Source organism: Petaurus breviceps, unplaced genomic scaffold, assembly GCF_028583685.1.
Source record: "Petaurus breviceps papuanus isolate PSGF00001 unplaced genomic scaffold, PetGlider_PUasm1.0 84, whole genome shotgun sequence".
Taxonomy (NCBI): domain Eukaryota; kingdom Metazoa; phylum Chordata; class Mammalia; order Diprotodontia; family Petauridae; genus Petaurus; species Petaurus breviceps.
Genome location: NW_027186645.1, coordinates 15427892 through 15450939, shown reverse-complemented (window position 1 = coordinate 15450939; position 23048 = coordinate 15427892). Strand labels below are relative to the sequence as shown.

Below are 23048 nucleotides of genomic sequence, written 5' to 3'. Positions count from 1 at the left end.
CTTTTGCAAAGATTACAGAGGCATTCTTTACAAATCAAGTGGCATTTAAGTGTTCATGCTGCTGTAATCTGAACACCTGAGCTAGAGAGCTATTATTTTTGGCATCATATCTAGTATTCTTCTGTACTCTGACTGGGTCAGTCTGCCTAGGGGGAAAGATCTATATTTGTGAGCAATTTCCCCTTTGTACATGGAGAAATACAAATGAAGAAGGTAGCCAAGTTCACCCAAAGGAATCTATTAGATGACTAATTAATTGACTTGCCTGTTCACCCAGTAGTGATATTCATGATTTCCAGAAGGTCAGAATTTGATTTTCCATTCAAAACCCATCCCACAATTAAGAATTGAGTTTAGAGTTTAAATTTATTTTTTAATTTTTCAAACTATACTTTTAGAAGAAAGGGAACAGAGAAAAAAATTCTGGTTCAGAGAAGACAACTTGGATATTATAATTTATGCCCTCGTTGTTTTTCCTTTAATAAGAAAACTTGGCACCACAAAGAGAAACATACTCATCAGCTAAGATTTGGTGATATTTAGACTTTGCATAATTAATATGATGAAATCATCTTGAATTAGTGGTCCTATTCACTATAGATACCATTCATGGACAAAGTGATAATAGGTAGAGTATGTCTATAACCTTTAAAGGGCAGTTTTTATCTAGTGTAAATATTATAAACCTATTCTAAGATGATCAAGTAAACTAATTTTTCATGTACATTTATCTCTTTAATCTCTACCAACATGCCAAAGTTCATTGAAATCCATCAAAAATTACATAACAATTCTCCTTAAAACCCTGTTTCCCCAGTCTGAATTTAATTGGTGTTAGAACATCTGATAAGGAAGCTCTTAGAAAAGGAGATGGGCAGCTCTGATGTAACTTATAGTCTTAAGGAGTTGCCTGGGACACTGAAGGGTTAAGTGTCTGGCCTGGAGCCACACAGATACTATACATAAGAGGAAGGTCTTAAATCCTGGTCTTCTAGAGTCAGAGGTTAGCCTTCTTATTCACTATGCTTCTTGGCCTCTTTTTATAAGGTTCCGATTTAAAAATTTTGTTTCAAGATGGACTAAATCATTTCTGTACAAATCTATGATTTTATAGGTATAGGCAAGTCCCAGTGAGAGGACTCCCTCTACCAATGCAGATAAACTCCTGTTCCATAACTTAGAATCTTAGTTGTCTGGTTAACCTTAAAATGTATATTGATACCTCCCTAAAGTTAGACACACACACACACACACACACACTACAGGTTTACTAACATGATATTAAGTATGACTCAGAAAACATGCAAGACCAAGAATACAAATATTCCCTAATCCTGAAGTATGAATTCTTATTCTTAAATTGCCAAAACTAAGTAGGAAAATCAATATTCTGTTTCTTTGTTTGCTAGATCCCCAAAGCCTACTTCATAGTTGCTTATGAGGGAAGGAGAAAGGAGATGAGTAATTTTGAAACAGAGATGGGAAGTGATGGAGATTTGGCAGGGAAAGGGAAAAAAACAAAATGAAGAGATTAGTCAAGGTTTCCTATCTTCCCTTATGTAAGTTCATTTGTTATTACAATCCATAATCTGTTGACAGTCATCTTGGAAACCATCCAAGATGTCAGAAAAGAGAAGGAAACTTTTCACATGCCTGAAAGTCCTATGTATAAAACAAGTCAAAACAATGAACCATCCTTTCAACAGGAAGCTGCTAAATTCCCACACATCAAGGGTGAGGCATAAATATAATCATTCATCTTTTATACTCCTAGAGCCAATGTATAACCTGCACCTTTCCTAAAATGCTGGTCTTCACTGAGGCTCCCCCTGTCCTAGAATGGCAATTTGGTAATGTAGAATGCGCATTGTAATTGGAGTCAGAGGCCAAGGGCTTGAATTTTGGCTTTGTTGCTTACTATGTGCCTGATTTTGAGCAAGTCTTTTAGCCTCCCTGGGTCTCGCTTTCCTCGTCTATGAAAAGAGAGGGCAGGAGAGTAGAATGAATTATATTTAAAATCCCTTTGAACTCTAAATGATGACATGATATAAAACCCAATCATTTTTGGAAGTAAACAACGACTCTAAGTGATTCTAATGGGAGAACTTGCATCCTATGAAGTAACGGTGATTCTATCTTTATTAAACTGACATGGAAAAGAAACTATTAAAATAAAATTCTAAAACTTTCATTTGAAAACATATCTTACCATAGAATACTATTCTCAGTGAAAAGAGGGGTTGACAATTTCTAAGGAAAAATAATCATATCTAAATTATAATTATCTGATCTATAAACCAACATCTCCTTGGCCTACTAGTCTCTCTGGGTTTTAAGGACACTGCTCCCTCTTGGTTCTCCTCTTACTTATCCAAGTACTACCTTCTTCAGTCTCTTTTATAGGATTATAATTCATATCTTGACTACTAACTTTAGATGTACCTTAAGGTTCTGCCCTCAGCCTACATCTCTTCACTCTCTTTATTCTCTCTTAGTTAACTCATCAGCTCCTATGGACTCAATTTTCATCTCTTTGAAGATGACCAGGGCAGCTAGGTGATGCAGTGCTTAGGGTTCTGGACCTGAAGTCTGGAGTTCAAATCTGGCCTCAGACACTAGCTATGGGACCCTAAGTAAGTCATTTAGCCTTGTTTGCCTCAGTTTCCTTATCTGTAAAATGAGCTGGAACAGGAAATGGCAAATCACTTCACTATATTTGCCAAGAAAACCTCAAACAGAGTCACAAAGAGTTGGACATGACTGAAACTACTTAACAGCAACAAAACAAAGATCACCCTCCATATCTATATAGCCAGCCCCAGTGTCTCTTCTTAGTCCCAGACTTCCTTCTTCCTCCAGACCACAGACCCAATCAATCACCAAGTCTTATGGATTTCACTTCAACATCTGTCCATGTGTCTCCTCATAGTACCATTGCCCTAGTTCAGGATTCTCTATATGCATATCCATTTCTTTGGACAATTAAAATAGTTGATTTCCCTGCCTCAAGTCTCTCCCTTTTCCTTTTCATCCTCCACACTCTGACAAAGTGACAATGCTAAACCCCAGGTATGACAATGTCACTCACCTGCTCAATAAACTCAAGTGACTCTCTATTATCTCTAATATAAAATACAGACTCCTCTGTGTAGCATTTAAAGTCCTTTGCAACCTAGTTCCAACCTACTTTTCCAATTTTATTGTATATTACTTCCCTTTGGACACTTTTCAGTTCAACCAAATGTTGACCTCTTGCGTTTCCTCACACATGAGATTCTATCTCCATGCCTTTACCCAGGGTGTCCCTCAGTTCTAGAATGGATTTTCTTCTCAACTCTGCCTGTTAGAAACCCCAGTTTCCTTGAAAGTTCAAATACCACCTTCAACACAAGGTCTTTCCTGATCCCCCTAGATATTAGTTTTTTTCCACCTCCAAAATTACCTTATATTGTCTATGCTGAATATATACCTATTTTCCATATACCTATAAGTGTGCATGTTTGTCTCTCCCCCTAGAATGTAAGCTTGTCAAGGGCAGTGACATTTTTATCTTTGTATCTCCAGTGCCCAGCACATGGTGATTGCCAACTCCAGAGCAAGTCAAAAGTTCCTGAATCTTCCCCTAAAGCCATTTTCAGTGCAGATTCACAGAGCTTTGTAATTCACCATCTACCTTCCTTTACAGGAGATTATCTGTCTTAAATCATGTTCATCAATTTTCCTAAAATTCCAGGGCAAAAAGACAATGAAAACATTTTTTCATTCAATAACATCTGAGCAACTCTAAAAACTACCCTGAAAGAAATGCTATGGGCATCATTTTACAAACAGGAAACTAAAGCACTGTGAGAAGTGAGCTAATCCAGTTTTCACATCAAAGTGTTCCACTGGTAGTGCAGCAGTTATTTTAACCACAAATGGACTATACCATATACATGTAGGCACTGACATGATGTTAAGAGACCTAGAAGAAAGTTTCCAGCACATGGGGTGTGTGTGTATGTGGCAGGAGGAGGGTCCTAAGAGGATTAGGCAGAAATTTCACAAGATGAGAAGGTATAGAGAGGTTGGTATTTGTATTACTGGAAGGAGTGCCTACTCCAATGAGATCTTAGATTCACTGATGCATAAGACTCAATGACATAAGTTTTGTTGTTGGTAAAATTCTGAGATTCTGGAATAGGCTATTTTTAAGGCATAATATCATTCCATTTTTTTAAATCTCTGGCAAAATTGCCCCTTCAAGAAATAGTGTATTTATTAAGCACTATGCTAGGCATGAAGCAGGACACAGCAATGAATTACAATATGTTTCTTTGTGATAGGCAATTTCTGATTATACTTTTAATAGTTCTGCATCTGTTATATTATTTTAATAGCATCATCTTTTTTCAGAGTTGGGGGAGGAACACCTGAAAGGGAGATAGTATAGGTTTGGTAGATTTTAAGTTAGTTTCCAAAAAGAAATACTTAAATCTGAGATTTAGAGTTGCAAGAGACCTTAGAAGTCATTGACTTCAACTTCTCATTTAGGAAACTGAGTCATAGAGCAAGTAAGTGGTTTTCCCAAGACTACATCATTAGTGAGTATCTGAGGAAGGATCAGAGCCAAGGAATTCTTGTCTCTAAGTCCAGTACTCTATCTACTACATACCACACTCCCTCTGAGATGGGGTGGGGAGCAGAATGAATTCGATGCCCTGTAAAATCCTTTCCAATTCTACAACCCTATGCAGGCAACATTTATTTTTTTCTCATCTGAGCTGGAGATTCTAGATGGTTCTAGTCAGCTACATATCATTATGATGGTGGTTTATTTAAAATTTTCATTGCTAGGGGCGGCTAGGTGGTGCAGTGAATAGAGCACCGGCCCTGGAGTCAGGAGGACCTAAGTTCAAATTCTGCCTCAGATACTTAACACTTACTAGCCATGTGACCTTGGGCAAGTCACTTACCCCCAAATACCCTGCCTTTCTCCCTCCAAAAAGCAAAAAAGAAAAAATTCATTATTCAATAAGTGATAAAATAGTAATGATTCATGAGATAACTCCTGCACTGAAGATCTGTTGTTTTGCTTCATTGTAGTGTAGGGACAATCCAGGGCTCACTAAAGCTATATTAGCAGAGTGTGAATTACGGAAATTTCTTCCTGGTTAAAAAGTCTTTGGGTATGAACCTTGTGTTGTTGTTCATTTATTGCAGCCATGTCAAACTCTTCCTGAGTCCATCTGGGGTTTTCTTTCTTTCCTTCCTCTTTTTTTTTTTTGGAGGGGAAGGCAGGGCAATTGGGGTTAAGTGACTTGCCCAAGGTCACACAGCTAGTGAGTGTCAAGTGTCTGAGGTCAGATTTGAACTCTGGTCCTCCCAACTCCAGGACCAGTGCTCTATTCACTGTGCCACCTAGCTGCCCTGTCTGGGATTTTCTTGACAAAGATACTGGAGTCTTTTGCCATTTCGTACTTCAACTCATTTTACAGATGAAGTAACTGAGGAAAACAGTGACTTGCCCAAGGTCACAGAGCTAGTAAGTGTCCATCAAATTTGAACTCAGATCTTCCTGAATTCAGGCCTGGCACTCTATCCACCACCACCTAGCTTCCCATAGACCTAGTAATGGATTGTGTAGATCCATTATCAGAGGATTAGACTAGCTAAGCATGGAAAGGTTTACCATGAGAGGTATAGCTTTTAAGTGGTGAATGTTTTCACAAGGAAGGGATGTTGTTTACATCAATCAACCTCATGATGAAACTTTGAATCTTTTGATTATTGAAATATAAAATTATTCATTTAATACATAGCTTGAAATATACCACAGTTTTCATGTCCTATGTAACAGTACTATTTTTATATAATAAGTATTAGATTTTTTTGGAGGGGAGAAAGAGTATCTGACCTCTATTTTCACTAGTATAAGTAGCTTCCCAGAGAGCAAACTTTGTCTTCCCAAGCAGACTGCCAATTGCTCTTCAGCATATACTCTTTATACATATATTTATACATATTAAATATATATATTTATATATACTCTTTACAGAGTAGCCTGTAATATCAAAAGCTTGAGTGACTTGCTCAGGGTCACATTGCCATAAGGGTCAGTGGAGGGACTTGAACACAGATCTTCCTGACTCCAAAGTCATCTCTTTATTCATTAAGTTATGTCGCCTAACCATTGAATAGTCCATTTAATCTATTAGTCCAGCGTTAGTTCTCTGCTTCAACCATGGTATTACCAAGAAATTTGATAACATTTATATTGCCTTCAGTCATCACTAATTAAAGTTGATGACAAGGTGAATAAAATAGGAAATGTTTTAAGTCTCACCCTTTGCCCAGAACTTATTGAGAAGGAGACGTTCTCTAATACGGCATTGCCACCATCTGTATATTTGGCTGTGAGGTCTTTGACAGTCATTTGACCTCCAGAAGGCCAGTTGTTCTCTTTCTTTACATGTTCATTCTCAATGATCAGAACTTGTGAAAGCTGATTTTTCTTCGATTTGGTTGGTTTGGTAGGAAGGGGTTCTTCACTTGGCATATCAATGAATTTAAATACTCGACTCACAGACCGCATCTGAAAACCAAAATAAACAATATTTGAATTTGGAGGTGGGCAGGGCTAAGATCCATATCAAAAGCAATAAAGGGTATAATTGTTTCTTAAAACAAAGTTCCTCCCATCAGAAGTGGCGTCAGCTGATCACAGGCCCCTAATCACAGGTACGATCATTCAGGATTTTATCTGGGCATTTTCAATGATTTAACAGGAAATAGTTGGCTATATTTAAAAGATTAACAAAGAATAATTAGTCATGCCTTGTACAAATGGGCTTTGTGTTAACCTGTTGACATTTTGTGATCGATAACATTTGCAGTTATGCAAGGGACTTAGAAACATTCACTCTTTATGCCTAAGTGGACAGAAAGAGACTTTTCTTTCCCACTTTAGGCAGTATTACACAATATTATACAACTGGTACCTCAAAGTAAAATGTACTAAGCTAAGCTACAACTAAGAAAGGTACTTGGCTTTCTCCTGCACTACCTTTATGACAAATTTTCATCTTGTATGTCAGATGACTGTAAAGGGAAAGCCTGGTACAGGGTTAATTTTAGCATGTCACAAAAGTCTTTAAGGGAGCACGCAGTCATTTGTGGGTACTTCACCCAAATATAGAAGTAAATATGACGCTTTAATATTAAAATCAAATTGCATCACATCTCTGGGGAAAAAAGCAAATTGTATTGAGTGTTTTACTCGGATCTTCTTTATCCTATATCAGACATAGCATCACCCTGGAATCTGAAAGACAATTAATCTGTGCATACTGAAAAACATATGCACATACTTATCCAGTTACAAGTTTTCCACACATATATTTAAACATAAATGAGATGGTCCATTTATATTAATTAACAGTCTTTCTAAGTTATAATCCCTAATAGCATTTTTGTTAAAACCTATATTCTAGATGAGAAGAAAAGACCTGAAATATTTACATATTTACATTTGTTACAAAACAATGTATTGTTGATGAGTCCATAACACATCCTCTCACAATTTACCCTTGATTTTTTTATTCCCCTACAATTTGTCTGAGTATCAGCGTTTGACTTTGGCTTTATAAATCAGAAACTTTATAACAGGCCTTTCCACTGCAAAATGAATTTAAAGTCACCTTGGATAGTAGGATATAAATAAGAATTAGGACATAGGATATTACAAATTATTCTAAAATACCAAAAATATATGGGGAAGGGGGTATTTCCTAACACGGTGCCTCCTATGAAGTAGGCACTTAATAAATGTTCAATTAATTCAATTGAATTTCTATATAATTTTTGCTTCATCCTGATTATAGTAGAAAATGGAAAAAGGTCCTTAGCTCTAGTACATAGAGCAAAAAAGGAAGGTTTAGTTGATGACCCATTGTTGAAACACTACCATTGCCTCTATCCTCAGGTTCTTCATTTTGCTAAGGTATTACTTTTTTCCTAGTGATTCTTTCCTTTCCACATCCTTACAAAAATCCCATCTATGGAATACTTTGTCCTTCACCTTGGAGTAAAATTCAATTGTCACTCATAAGAGAGAAATGACTTATGCCCAGCCTCCAGATGTGTGACCTCTTGTTTGCTACCTGAGGCAGAGGGGACTCAATAGCCCACATCTTTAATAAATGACTTAGGAAGAGTTGAAAAGTAAGCTTTTGTTTCCAACTTGTCATTTTTTTTGATGCTGCATTATAAGTGACTCTCAGAGGCTTACATATTCTCTTTCTGTTCCACTCAACTAATTCTTAAGTAAGGCTTATTAAATGTTGTATGTCACAGCAATTAACATAATTTCATTTTCAAAGCTGTATAAAACCTACTGTTTGAAGGTCAGGAAGATAAATTAGGAGTAAAACCATAAAAGGTAGAGGTTCAAGTGAAATAATTCAGGAAGACCATATTCTAAAGTGGCCTCAAAATATTTATCTTTGAAAGAAAAAAAAAACATTACTCTGAAATGTTTTAAGACCATCAAAATTCAGTTCACTTTTAAAATGCAGATATGTGAGATGAAATTTTTGAAAATTAACAAGTTTGTCTCTAAAGAACTTGTGAACACAATAGTGCTTCCAAGAAATATTTCCTACTAAAGAATCAGGAAAAAAATGTTTGCTGATGGTTCTACAGACTGTTTCTGCTTGCATAACTATTGGGTAAACGAGATCATGAGGTCTAGAAGAGAAAGGGCGCTCAGCATCTCATTCTCTAATGTAATTCCTTCATTTGTACAGATGAGGAAACTGAAATCTAAAGATGTGTGGGCCTTACTTGCTGAAGGTTCCACTGAATCCACACTTCACAGATGGGCCACACTTGAGGACCTAGAGGGCCACATGTGGCCTAAAGGCCACAGGTTCCCCCACCCCTGTCCCACAGGGATTATGCAGGCAAAGCACGATTCTAATGTAAGTTCTTTGATGCTAAATCCAGTGGTCTTTCCACTAGACACCCTGTTTTTCATTGGGAGTGTAATAAAAAATAACTTTTAAGCAGTAACCAAGTAAATGTAAATATAACGTAAAGACTTCAGCACCAAACAATAAGGAATCTATCCACATTTAAACCGGGCTCAAAACTAGCTCACCCAGAGCTTTTCCCATTTTTTGCTCAAGGTATCAACTATGAGGAACAAGGAAGGCTGGGGAATGTCCAGGGAAGACAATTACACCTTAGTGATCATGTTAATAGGTTAGAATTAGTAGAGAAAACTACTTACCATGTTAAATATTCAGTATCCTTAAACAAAAGGCCTAAGGCCTGGTCTACACTTTTGGGTAGGGTGAAAGATCATGTAAAAACTAGGAAACTCAACTTTTTGAACTATTCTGGTGTCTTTTAAACTAAAGAACATTTTGTAAAAAGCCGCAAGCCATGTCATGAGGAATAAATTGTGCCTTTTAGATAATATGTGCCATGCCCATTAAAGGTTGACTGCTTTCACAAGTAGAACAGAGTGCTTGAAATTTTTTTTAAAAGACATATCTCTACATCATTCTTAGCATTAAACCAGTTAAAATAAATTTACCTATATAAGAGGTATTATAGAAAACCACCTGCCTGAAAACCCCCGTCTAATGACGTGTGATATCACCTTTTGTTTCTGGGTTACTTATTTACAGCACAAGTGCTGATGTTTGCTGCAAATACTACAGAACATTTCTGGGTGTGGGAGGAAGGATGAGTTGCTGGTTCCAGACACCTGTATTATGTTCAGTTCCACAGGTGTTGAAGTGTCATAGATGACACTGTTCAAATGTGTCATTGTTTTGCTGACACCCAGGAATCTACATAACTAAATAGAGAATCACAGTAATGCAGCTTCCTCAGGGTCAAAATTTTAGAGTTGGAAGAGAACTCATAGGTCATGTAGTCCAAGACCAACATTTTGAAAAAAAGGAAAGAAAAGCCCAAAGAGGTAAGGGGACTTTCCCCAAGGTCACACAGGTAGTTAGTTGGTCAGCAAAGATTTAAGCCTATGTCTCCTATTCAAAATTCAGCTCTTTTGCCTCTATTTAGCTCTTTAGGGAATCACAGAAACAAAGATGTAGAGATAAAAGGGATTAGGAAGACCGTGTTATCTAATTCCCAAATTTCTAGATAAGAAGACCGTGGGTAAGAGACTTGCCCAATACTATATCACCTGTAGGCATCAGATCTGGAACTTGAACCTAGGGTCTCTAAATCTAAAGTCACTGCTCCTTCTATTCCATGTTATTAGACTTTTCTGGAATTTATAACCTCACCTTTCTTCAGTGTAAGTATATTCTGCCCTTTGAATTAACATGTTTACCATCACAGGGTGGGGGGAGAAGGGAAAGGCAGGAGAGAGGGAATTTGGAGCTCAAAACTTATTTAAAAATTGTTTCAACATATAATATTTTTAGAAGGCCACATTATTGTTTTGAGTATTTCCTAATCATTTTCATTAAGATATTTCACTCCATTTAATCATTTCTTTAAGGCAAAGGGTTGGCTAAACTTCTTCACAGTGATACATAAAAATATCTATGCTGACATACAACCCTTCAGCTGTTTATTACCTTTAAGCTGCTGATTATCAACCAAAGCACCTAACCTTATATTAGCATGGTAATTAATTTTAGGCTGATTATTCCTGCTGACTTAATTAGGGAGGCACGCAGAGGAGCCAGGATGAGGTCCACTTTGCCATAGCTGTAATTCCATTTAGAGGTGAAGTTCACTTCTTATAATCATGAGTGAAGCACAGTATTTACCTGTTTATATTAAGCTATGATAGAAAGTCAAAAGGAATAGAAAACATTGTAAGATTTAAAATGGATATTTTTGATTACATTAAATTAAAAAGGTTTTACATAAATAAAAACAATATAGCCAAGATCAGAAGGAAAGCAGAAAATTTTGGGGAAATTTTTATGAACAGCTTCTCAGATAAAAGTCTCATATCTCAAATATATAGAGAACTTTGTCAAATTTATAAGATTATGAGTCATTCCCCAATTGATAAATAGTCAAAGTATATGAACAGGCAGTTTTTCATGAAGCAATCCAAACCTAATGTATGAAAAAATGCTCTCAATCACTGCTGATTAAAGAAATGTAAGTTAAAACAATTTTGAGATATTATTTTATATCTATCAGATTGACTAAAATGATAGAAGGGGAAAATGACAAAAACTGGAGTGGATGTGGAAAAATTGGGACACTAAATTCATTGTTGGTGGAATTGTGAACTGATTCAATCATTTTGGAGAGCAATCTGGAATTATACCCAAAGAGTTATTAAGCTGCCTATACACTGACTGAGTAATAACACTATTAGGTCTTTTCTCAAAGGTGATCAGGGAAAAAGAACCTATATGTTTTAAAATGTTTATAGCATCTCTCTTTGTGGTGACAAAGAACTAGAAATTGAGGGGAATGGTTAAGCAAGTTGTAGTATATGATTGTGATAGAATACTACTCTGTTATAAGAAGTGAGTTGGTTGATTTTAGAAAAACATGGAAAGATTTGAATGAAATAATGAAAAGTGAAAAAAGCACAGTTAAGAGAACATTGTATACAGTAATAGTAATACTGATGGAAGAACAACTGTGAATGACTAATTTATTCTGAGTATTATAAAAACTCAAATATGGGGGAGGCTAGATGGCACAGTGAATAGAGTATCAGCCCTGGAGTCAGGAGGACCTGAGTTCAAATCCGGCCTCAGACACTGAATACTTACTAGCCGTGTGACCTTGGGCAAGTCGTTTAACCCCATTTACCCTCAACCCCCCCAAAAAACCTCAACTCAACTACAAAGGACCCATGAAGAAAGATACTACCTACTTCCAAAGCAAGAATTGAAAAACAGAATATATATGGTATGATTTTGCGTATTTATGTGTGTGTGTGTATCTGTGTCAAATGGTAGCCTTCTTTAATGCAGGGTGGGGAGGGAAGGAAACAATTCAGAACTTAAAATGTAGAAAAAAAATCTCTTCTACTCTATAGAAAGGTGATTAACTATGGGGTAGATTGGTTAGATTAACTTTGGGGTGGAGTACATCATAGTCTTCATCAGCATGATTTGGATATACTCTGCAAATAGGACTTTAGACCAAGAGGGGCAGGACAGAGCAGGCAAAGTGATTTCTTACTGATAAATCATCAACCTTAAACCCATCAACATCATCATTTCTTGAAGGTTTTTAAGGTTTTGCTCTGTTTTTGATTGGATCTGTGATTTCATAAATATAAGGAACTTTGAGGTAAGGAAATACCTTCTATCATGTGATAAGCATTTCAATGGAGATCTGAGATTTCATAGGTATAGAGAACACCCAGTACCTTTTCAGTCTCCTTAATTCTTATACATCCTTCCTCTCTTCCCACTCCCCACCCACATTCCCATTTATGCTTCAATCCAGTGACACTAGCCTTCTTTCTGATCTTCAGACCAGGACATCCCATCTCTTGACTCCAGGAATTTTCTCTGGCTGCCCCCTGTGCCTGGAATGCTCTTCCTCTGCCTCTTGACTTCCTTGGCTTCTTTCAAGGCACATCTAAAATCCTACCTTCCATGGGAAGCTTTTCCTAGTCCCCCTTAATTCTAGCACCTTCTTCTCTGTCCATTACTTCCAATCTACTCTGCATGCAGATGTTTGCATGTTGTCTCCCTCGTTAGACTGTGAGCTCCTGGAGAGCAGGGACTGTCTTTTATATGTCTTTGTATCCACAGAGTTTAGGACAGTCTCTGGAACATAAGAGGCATCTAATAAATATTTCTTGATTGAGTGAGATCAGCACCTGATCAGAAAATAGACAGTTTTAGAGATGCCTAGGGATACTGAGAGGTTAAAATGACTTTCCCAGGATGACAAAATCAAGATTGTAAAAGGCCAGAATTGAATCCAGGCATTCCTGATTGGCCTATGATCCATCACACTCCAATGACTCTCCTGTTTTTTTATATTCTCCATGTAAATCTTTATGGGGGCAACTTATATCAAATGCCATGTTTAGGATATAATCCTTTAGCTTTCAATCTAATGGTCTAAGTCCCTAATCTGACTATCAGGATGGCAAAATCTTTTGGAATTTTGGAGAACATAAAAATACTGGCTTACAAACTTATTTAGATTCTTTTGAAAAAGACGTCTAACTACTTTCCTGTCTTTTTCCCCCCCATTTGCTGATGACAAGGTCAATTGGGCTTTGAAAATTTTTCTTGGCCTTATTTCTTTGCATACTTTTACCTGTCACATCCTGAAAGCTATGAGTTCAGTGGTTAGATATTAGGTTCGGGTCTTTGTACAATAGATAACAAGGCATCAAAGCACCTGCCATCTGGTTTTCAGGAGCAGCTAGGCTGTGCAGTGGCTAGAATGTCAGGCCTGGAGTCAGGAATAATTTTCCTGACTTCCTGAGTTCAAATACAGCCTCAGACCCTGTGTTACCCTGTTCAAATAGCTTAACCCTGTTTGCCTCAGTTTCTTCATCTAAAAATGAGCTGGAGAAGGAAACGGAAAATCACTCCAGTATCTTTGCCAAGAAAACCTCAAATGGGGTAATAAAGAGTCAGACATGACTGAAAAACAACAAATCTGGTTATCAAACCCTGAGAAGAATTCACATTGTTTACTGAAATATCAAGGAAATAAAGGAAAGAGCTACATAAGACCATAGATTTCTAGTCCAATTAATTTTTTGAAAAATGGGGAATTGAAAGGTGAAGTATCTTGTCCCAACTCATGTAGGTAGTAAGTGGAGATGCTAATATTGAAACTCCAATTGTCTTATCACAGGCTCTTTCTCAGGCAATTTCTTTTTTTTTTAATTCTTTAATTTATTAATTTGTTTGTTTCCTTTTAATTTACAGGATTCAATTCCACAATTCCTTGAATTTCACATTTTGTCCCCCTCCCTCCCCTCCTCCCTCATGGCATCTTATAATCAAGTATAGGATCTGTAGATACTTTCACATTATACAATGGTCAGGTTATAAGGATGGATTGTACCAGCTGGGATGGAAAATGGTACAGAGGACATAAAATCAAATAAGAGAACAAAAAAGATCAGCTTCCACCTGGATATAAATTTAGTTCTTTCTAGTTCTTTCTCTCTCAGGCAATTTCTACTCTACCAGTATTTACCACCTTTAAAAAAGTAATACAACTTGGAAAAAACAATAAAGACCTAATCTAATTCAGTCCAAGTAATATTTAATACTTTCTTCCTACATGAAAGGATCTTGCTGAGAATATAGACAAACCAAAAAAATCCTTCAAGGAGTACATAGTCTATTGGAGGAATACAAAATATAGTTAAATAAAGGTAATTTCAAAATGAAATATATTGTAAACGGGGGTTGAAGTGCCACCAATGATTAAGTCCTACCATATTTAAAATTTGCACTTTTTGGAATATCATAGATTACAAATTTAGAGCCACACCCTCATCATTGTCAGCTATTTTGTATCTTTGTCTCATCCAGATTCCCATCATGCCCATGGTGTTTAAGAAAATCTATACCTAAACTATAGAGCTTATATACAAAGCCTATCTTGTTGCTCCTATTTGGTATAGGTCATAAAAAAGCAATCAAAAGTGCTATACTGATGTTACTCATTAACAGTACAAGAGTTAAGATGACATTTATCCAGCGGTACTATAAACCCTAACGCTTCAAAAAATTCACTAAAGCGCTTGCTTTCTGAATAAATTTCTACAATAGTTTAAAATCTACATACCTATTCCTTTTTAATCTTTACTTTGTTGTTGTCTGTGTGTACATATAACTATAAGGGATGTATATATACTATTGTCTTAATACAGAGAGATGGAAGAAAATGAAGTCTCTTGATCAATAAGGATACTGTCTACAGTAAATGAGGTTTCAAATTTGGTTGTTGTCATTTTCAATAATTTTCTATTAATTTTCAATAATTTAACCTACTGACAGCTAGCATAGCATCCTGGATCTCACAGTGCCTTCAGAGTAAGGAATGAAAGGAAAAAAAAACATTCTAGTACTTAATGTACCAGTAAAGAATGTACAGCAGAGAATAAAAGACATATATATGTACAAATACACACATATATGTAAGACAATACAATGTTTATCTCTACTTGTCATCTGGTTCTCTGAAGGTGAATATCATCTTTCATCATAAGTCCAAGTCTTTCCATGTTTTTCTAAATCAACCAGTTTGTCATTTCCCATACCATAGCAATACTGCAATCCAACTGCATCCTATCAGAGACTGTTTATGAACAGTATTGATTTTGATAAGGAAATTCAAGTCTTGCCTCTTATACATGCTGACTTTGTGACTCTGGATAAGTCACTTAACCTTATAATGGGTTCAGGCAACTCCTTAAGATCATGTTGCAGAATAGGCACAGATCTGTGTTTGTAAGGGAAATTTTTTCACTAAGAGTTAGTAATAGGATTAAAATTATCTCAATGGTGCAAGAGTAAAGTAAAAATCTCTCCCCCTCTGCAGATCCTCCTTACATCTCTTCCTTATATTGTCACTGAATGCACAGAATACACTGTAGACACTCAAGAATTTCCAGCTAAATTGATCTAGGGGTCATCCTCTCAAAACCTTCAGATAGGAACCTCAAAATTAGTATTCTTATGGAAACCAGTGAGTCAGAAGGATTTGCCTAAGGACAATGACACACTAACAGTAAATACTCAAACTACTAGAGAACGTGGTTCTTGGAGCAACTTGCTCTAATCATTCTTTCATGGGTATCAGAATTGAAGGAAAATTTTTGTGTGAATAGCTGTTTTTTTTTAAATTAGGACAAAGTGATCTTATCTGTCATTCATAGTACCTCATAGCATTTATCTATGCTTACCATGTTCTATTTCTTTTATTATGGCTGTTATGTGTCTTACCTTTTTTCCAGTTAGATTATAAGATTGAGGACAAGAACCTTGATTCTGCCTTGTATCCAATAAGTGCTTGTTGAATCAAATACTGTCCCAATGAAATTCTTTCCCTTATCAATTTCAATTTTAACAGAACCATTCACATTTCCTCTTTTTTCTGATGAGCTTCCTTGGAATATATTTGACTTGGGAACCTTATTAGTTATAACTGCAATACTGGATATTTCCATCAGTGAACTTTTAGTATGCAAGAATTACAGAATGGACTGAAGGGTGAGATTATTACAAAGCTTTATAATGGTTCCCAAACATGAGACAGTCAAAAGTCAAAATGAGCATAGACATAGAAACACAGAATTTTAGAACTGGAAGGGTCCCTCTGGTCACATTTCTTTATTACACAGATCAGGAAATTGAGACCCAAAGAGCTTCAGAAATTTGCTTAAGGTTATAAAATTACTTAATGAAAACACCACCTAATTCTGGTGTTCCATATATATATATATATATATATGTATATATAAAACATTGAAATGTTATAGAATAGCAAGAGAATAATTGGATGGGGGAGGGAAAAGTTCACATCAGGGAGGAGGGTTCATTAAATAGAAGGAATACTAGAAGGAAACATGGATGAAGCAAAAAGTCAAAGAAAAAAAGACATACAATTAAAGGAGAGGCAGCAGAACTAAATCCTCAAATGAGATTCCATTAAAGACAGAAAGAAACAGGGGCATTCATTCCTTCTAACAATGAAATTTTCACAGAAGCTTCTTCTAAAATAAGAGAGCCAGCCATTGACAAGTTCAGAAGGAATGAAGACAAACCATGTTTTCTCCTTCTCCCCTACTCAGATTTCTTTTTGGTCATCTTTCAGTCCATAACCTGATCTATAGCAGGAACCAGAATAAAATTAAATTAAAATTAAATTTTTTGAATGAAATTAAAAGACAAAGGAGAAACAGGAGTATCTATTGGCAGAAAATTGCTTTTGGATCACCTCAATCTTTCTAAACATTTATTAACTAGAATTTATATGCAAAAATTGTTCCCAGATACAGATTCTTTCCCAGATATCTCTGCTTGTATCTTCCTCTCATTTTATTTTGATTACACAGTTCTTGAAGGGATAATTAAAGAGATGGTTTGTATACTGTTTTATTAGAAGAAATAAGGAAGTAGGATGGCCTTTATAGGTAAGAATGGTTCCTCTGCCTCTGCTCACTAAATGGTAGGTCTTTCTGAAAAGAACTAGAATTCCATCCTTCCTCCATATACTCTGACAATATGAATCATCCACAGGATACATAGATTTTTATCCCCTTTTTGCTAGAATTTTGAATACTGTCCTTGAAGTCTTTTCAAGTTCATGTTTTATACTTTTTAAATAAATAGGCTCTAGATCTGCAAAGGTTGACTAGGCAGGAGGAACACAGTACTAATAAAAGAAAAACCATTAACCTATACCAAGGAGGGCTGATCAGATGTTCTGACAGTCTCTAGAGTCCACAGCAAGAAAATATGGACCTGACTTTGGGAATGAGGCTGGGACTTGGCCTGTGATTTATTGGCAAAGGGAACTCCCAGGTGATGAACCTGCCTCTACCAATGTGAATCTGCACTTTCCCTCTAGTTCCCAAGACAACATTAGAGAGTTGCCTAAAGTACTGAGAAGTTACCAGTCAGTCAATAAACATTTATTAAGCACCTGCTATGAGCTCCAGGCATTGTGCTAAGTGCTAGGGATACAAAAAGAGGTGAAGGACAGTCCTTTTCCTGAGGGCATTCACAGTCTAATGGGGGGGGAGACAACAAGCAAACAAATAAGTATAAACAAATTAAATATAGGATAAATAGGAAATAACTTAGAGGGAAGGCACTAGAATTAAGATGGGTTGGAAAAGGTTTCCTGTAGAAGATGGCACTTCAGCTGGGACTAAAGAAGTCGGAGAAGGTCGTAGGTGGAGATGAGGAGAGATTGCATTTCAGCAATAGGGCGGGGAAGGAGGGGCAATATGAGAAAATGCTCAGATCTGAGAGATGGAATGTTGTGTTCATAAAACAGCAAAGAGGTCCTTGTCACTGGATCCAAGAGGACGTGTTAGGGAGTAAGGTATAAAAAGATGGAAAAGGTAGGAGGGGTCTCGGTTATGAAGAGCTGTGCATGCCAAACAAAGGACTTTGCATTTAATCCTAGAAGCATTTGCCTCCTGGATTTTATTGAGTAATAGGGTGACATAGTCAGACTTGAGCTTTGGAAAATCACTTTGGTAGCTGAATGGAGGATGGATTAGAGTGAGGAGAAACTGGAGGAAGATAGACCTACCAGCAGGCTATTATTGTAAGAGTCTGGGTATCAGGAGAGGAGAGCCTTGACTAAATGGTGGCTATATCAGAGGGGGAAAGAGGACATATTCAAGAGATATTACAAATGTGAAATCGTCAGGCCTTAGCAACAGATTGAATATGTGGGGTGAGATATAGTGAAGAATTGAGGATGACACGTAAGCTTAAGGCTTGAGAGGCCAAGAGGATGGTGTTGCCTTTGAAAGTATTAAGGGAAGTGGTGGAGGAGGGTTTTAAAGGGAAGGATAATGAGCTCTGTGAGTTTAAGATATCTACTGGATATGCAGTCTGAGATGTTTGAAATGTAGCTGGAGATATGAGAATGGAGCTCAGCAGAGAGCCTGGGGAAAGATGGGTAGATCTGAGAATCATCAGCCTAGAGGGTAACTAAATCCACAGAAGCTGAAGAGATCATCCAGGGAGAAAGAGAGAAAAGAAGAGGGCCAAGAATAGAACCTTGTAGGACACCTATGGTTAGAGGCTGTGACCTGGATAAGAACCCAGCAAAGGAGACTGAGAAGTGGTCAGTTAAGCAGGAAGAAAATCAGGAGAAAACCTAAAGAGTGGAGAGTATCAAGGAGGAAAGACTGATCAGCAGTGTCAAAGGCTGCAGAGGTTGAGAAGGAAGAGGATGGAGAAAAGGCCACTGGACTTGGCAATTAAAAGATCACTGATAATTTTGGAAAGCTCAGTGTCAGTGGAAAGATGAGGCTGCAAGAAAGTGATAGGAGAGAAAGTGGAAGCACCTATTGCAAATGACTTTTTTCAAATAGTTTAGCCACAAAAGGTAGAAGAGATATATGAGAATAATTAGTAGGGATAGAAGGATAAAATGAGGGTTTTTTAAAGTTAACTGACTTGTCTAGGGAAACACAGCCAATATGTCAGGGCAGAACTTTGTTAATAAACAAGGCAAACAGATGAATTAAAAGTTCTAGAAAAATGATAAATGCATGCCTTGTGCCACTTATGGAAAGGATAACTTTCATTCAATACTTCATTCCGAATATGATATAAAAGCTACTTTAAAAAATTCCTTAACATAATTAAAAATTCCATTAGGTGACATAAAACTTGTTATATTATCAAATCACTTAATATTTTTAACATCCCTCAAACTATCCACCACATAATAAACTATTTTGATTATGCAGAATTAACAAAGTTCAGATGACTCAACCCATCATCTCAGACTCACTAATTGCATATGGGTTAAGACTGGAAGAGACCCCAGACAGAAACTCAGATGTTAAGACTCCTTCTAGACACTATACCCTTATAGTTTTAAAAATGTAAATACCCTGGAGGTGTGCGTAGGGAATTATAAAGTATATTTGGTATGATATTGATTATCAATTAATACCTTACCTAGGGACTAGCTTAAATAATGAGACATATGATAAACACCTAAGAGGGTGGACAGAAGAAGGGTAGGCATCTAGTGAGCAAAAAGGGCAAATTCCAGGTAAATATGGAAAGTTTCAAACAGAAACTTCCCTTACTTCCAGGGAAGGGGGGGGAGGAGAGAAGAGGGAAGAAAATGCTTCTCTCATGCAATAACTTAGAATATATGTCCATGGGAAAGATTCCAGGAATTTTTTTTCCTCAGGCAAAAGTTGTCCAACTTCTGTAACCGTGAGTTATGGTACTAAAATCATGTCACAAATGAGTGACCCTGGTTTGCTTCAAGTTTTAACTTCAGTCCTCTGAGATTGTGAAATCATGTTAAACTATTTGGCAAGGTAAAAAAAAAAGGCAATTTATCTGACTTCCTCAGTTATATTAGATGTGTGAACCTAACCTTGGTGGTAAAGTAATGTCACCATTCAATGAGAAAATACTGACAGGGGAAAAAGAAAAAAGAAATCTAGAGCTATATTGCATCTAACTCTTTAACAAGTACATCAGCAAGTGATGCTGGAACTTTGTAGAGAATAAAAAAAAAAGGTTGGAAGTAGCACACACAGCAAGGGAGGAGTAAATGGAATCATATAACTAAGTAAATGGCAAAGGCATACAAAACACCTCATGGTAGTTGGTGGGGAAATGAAAAATAGCATATTTCATTTTGGCATCCAAACAATAGAAATCAGCTTTTTAAAAAATAATGAGTTCAAATGCAAATATTGATGTTTTCCATAGATTGTATAACACCACAATACACACATGCAAAGGGCCTTTTATGCTAAAACCCAGGACCATAACATATCTCCACAAAGGGGAGGGAAAAACAAAAAATATCAATATTGGACAAATGAAAGGAAAACAAAGACAAGAGACAAAAATGTCAACATGTACATTGAGACAACCTGTGCATTATAATTTGGGTCAGAGGCTGAAAAAAACATGAGATTATGAAGGGTGGAGGGACACTTTCAGAAGGTAAATAAAATACTGTGAAAAGCTGGATTCTAAGAAATGAGGGCATTGAATTAAAGGAAAAGTTTGTGCATGATATTATGTCTGTCAATATTTTCTTAATCATTCTTTTTTCTTATTTAATATTTCATTTTCCCAATTATATGTATAAATAATTTTTAACATTCTTTTTTAAAAAAAAATTGAGTTCCAAATTCTCTCCCTGCCTCCCCTCTCCCTCCAATGGAAAGGCAAGCAATTTGATACAGGTTCTAGTGTATAGTCATGCCAAACACATTTGCATGTAAGTCATTTTGTAAAAGAAAACACAGACAAACAAAAACACAAGAAAAATGAAGAAAAAGTATCTTTGATCTGCATTCAGGTTCTACCAGTTTTTCTGCTGGAGATGGACAGCACCTCTCATCATAAGTCCTACACAATTGTCTTGGATCATCATATTGCTCAGAATAGTTAAGTTATTCATAGTTGATAATCATACAATTTTGCTGTTACTGTGTACAATGTTCTCCTAGTTCTGCTTATTTCACTTTACATCAGTTCATGTAAGTCCATGATTTTCTGAGAGCATCCTGCTCATCGTTTTTTTTTTTTTTCCTTTTTGGAGGGCAATTGGGGTTGAGTGACTTGCCCAAGGTCACATGGCAAGTTTTTGTGTTAAGTGTCTGAGGCCGGATTTGAATTCAGCTCCTCTTGACTCCAGGGCCGGTGCTCTATTCACTGTGCCACCTAGCTGCCCCACTTATCATTTCTTAAAGCATAATAGTATTCCATCACAATCATATACAACAACTTGTTCAGTCATTCCCCAATTGATGGACATCCCCTCAATTTCTAATTCTTTGCCACTTCTAAAAGAGCTGCTATAAATATACAAATATCTTTGTAGATATAGTTCCTTTTTCTTTTTGTTTTTTTTTTTTAATATATCTTTGGGATACAGACCTAGCACTGGTATTGCTCGGTTATAGGGTATGCAGTTTTATAGCCCTTTGGGCAAAGTTCCAAATTTCCTATCAGAATGGCTGAATCAGTATACAACTTCACCAATAATGCTTTAATTTTCCCACATCCCCTCCAATATTTGTCATTTTCCTTTTCTGTCATATTAGCCAATCTGACAAGTGTGAGCTCAGAGTTGCTTTAATTTGCATTTCTCTCATCAATAGTGATTTAGAGCCTTTTTTATATGACTATAGACAGTTTTGATTACTTTGCCTAAAAATTGCCTGTTCATATCTGTAATGGTAATGGGAATTTGACGATCTTCCCTGCCCCCTAATAGGCTGAATGTAATCATATGGAGCCTGTGGTGGGAGAAGCTTGCTGAAGAGTAAATCAGAGCCCACAAGAAGCTGGGAGTCAGAGCAATTAGAGATAGAGGGAGAAAAGGATGCACCCAGGTATACAGCTAGGCTTGTGAGTGTTGGTTTGTGGGAAGGTTAAAGGATGGTGTGGCTCTCTGTTGTGGTTTATTAACTTCTTTGCTTCTATGATGGATTCAGCTTTCTGGTTTGGGGATTTGTTTTTCTGGTGTCTGAATAAATGTTTTACTTCTGTCTTCTATATGAAGAGTCTGTTATAGTTTGCAAATGAGCACTATGCCAGCATATTCACAGTCACCGTCAATGCTGTGAATATTACATTGGCACTACAATATCCTTTGACCATTGATCAATTCAGGAATGGATCTTATTTCTACAAATTTGACTCCATTTTCTATATGTTTGAGAAGTAAAGTCTTTATCAGAGAAACTCATTGTAAATTTTTTTAATTTTTTTGGAGAGGGGAAGCCAGGACAATTGGGTTTAAGTGACTTGCCCAAGGTCACACAGCTAGTAAGTATGTCAGGTGTCTGAGGCCAGATTTGAACTCTGGTTCTCCTGATTCCAGGGCCAGTGCTCTATTCACCTAGCTGCCCCCTATTTTTTTTTACACTAATGATTACTATTACCATCCTATTTCCCCCCATTTATCCCACTGTCTCCTTTTACCATGCCCATTCTCAAATGTTTTGTTTCTGACTTTTACCTCCCCCAAACTGCCCTCCCTTCTATCAGCTCCACCCTTCCCCCTCACCCCCTTCTCTTATCCCATTCCCTTCCTACTTTCCTGGATGGCAATCTTTATTCTTTCTTTTAGACTAAGAGAAGCATTTACAAATGACCTAATTCCAGAGTAGTCACAGCTTAGTGAGAATGTAAGAAGAGTCAATATACTGAAAAGATTTAATGAAATTCAAAAGATATTGTAGATAAGACTTGCTTACCATTAGATGTGAATTGATTTTGCTTAAGGAATTGGACAAATGAAAAATTTAAGATGAAAGAAAGAGGATAAATGGATTTAATATTTCTTATTGTTCAGTTATTTATTGACTATAGTTCAGTGTCCAACTC

General features: G+C 36.6%; 1 protein-coding gene across 1 annotated transcript in view; it reads right to left on the bottom strand.

The window, feature by feature from the left end:
• The window catches only part of CFTR (CF transmembrane conductance regulator), a 188706-nt gene that overhangs the window by 22567 nt on the left and 143091 nt on the right, over positions 1–23048 (bottom strand). The window contains exon 22 of the mRNA XM_069106964.1: positions 6326–6574. Coding sequence (XP_068963065.1) covers positions 6326–6574 — 249 coding nt within the window. The remainder of the gene's footprint in view (positions 1–6325; positions 6575–23048) is intronic.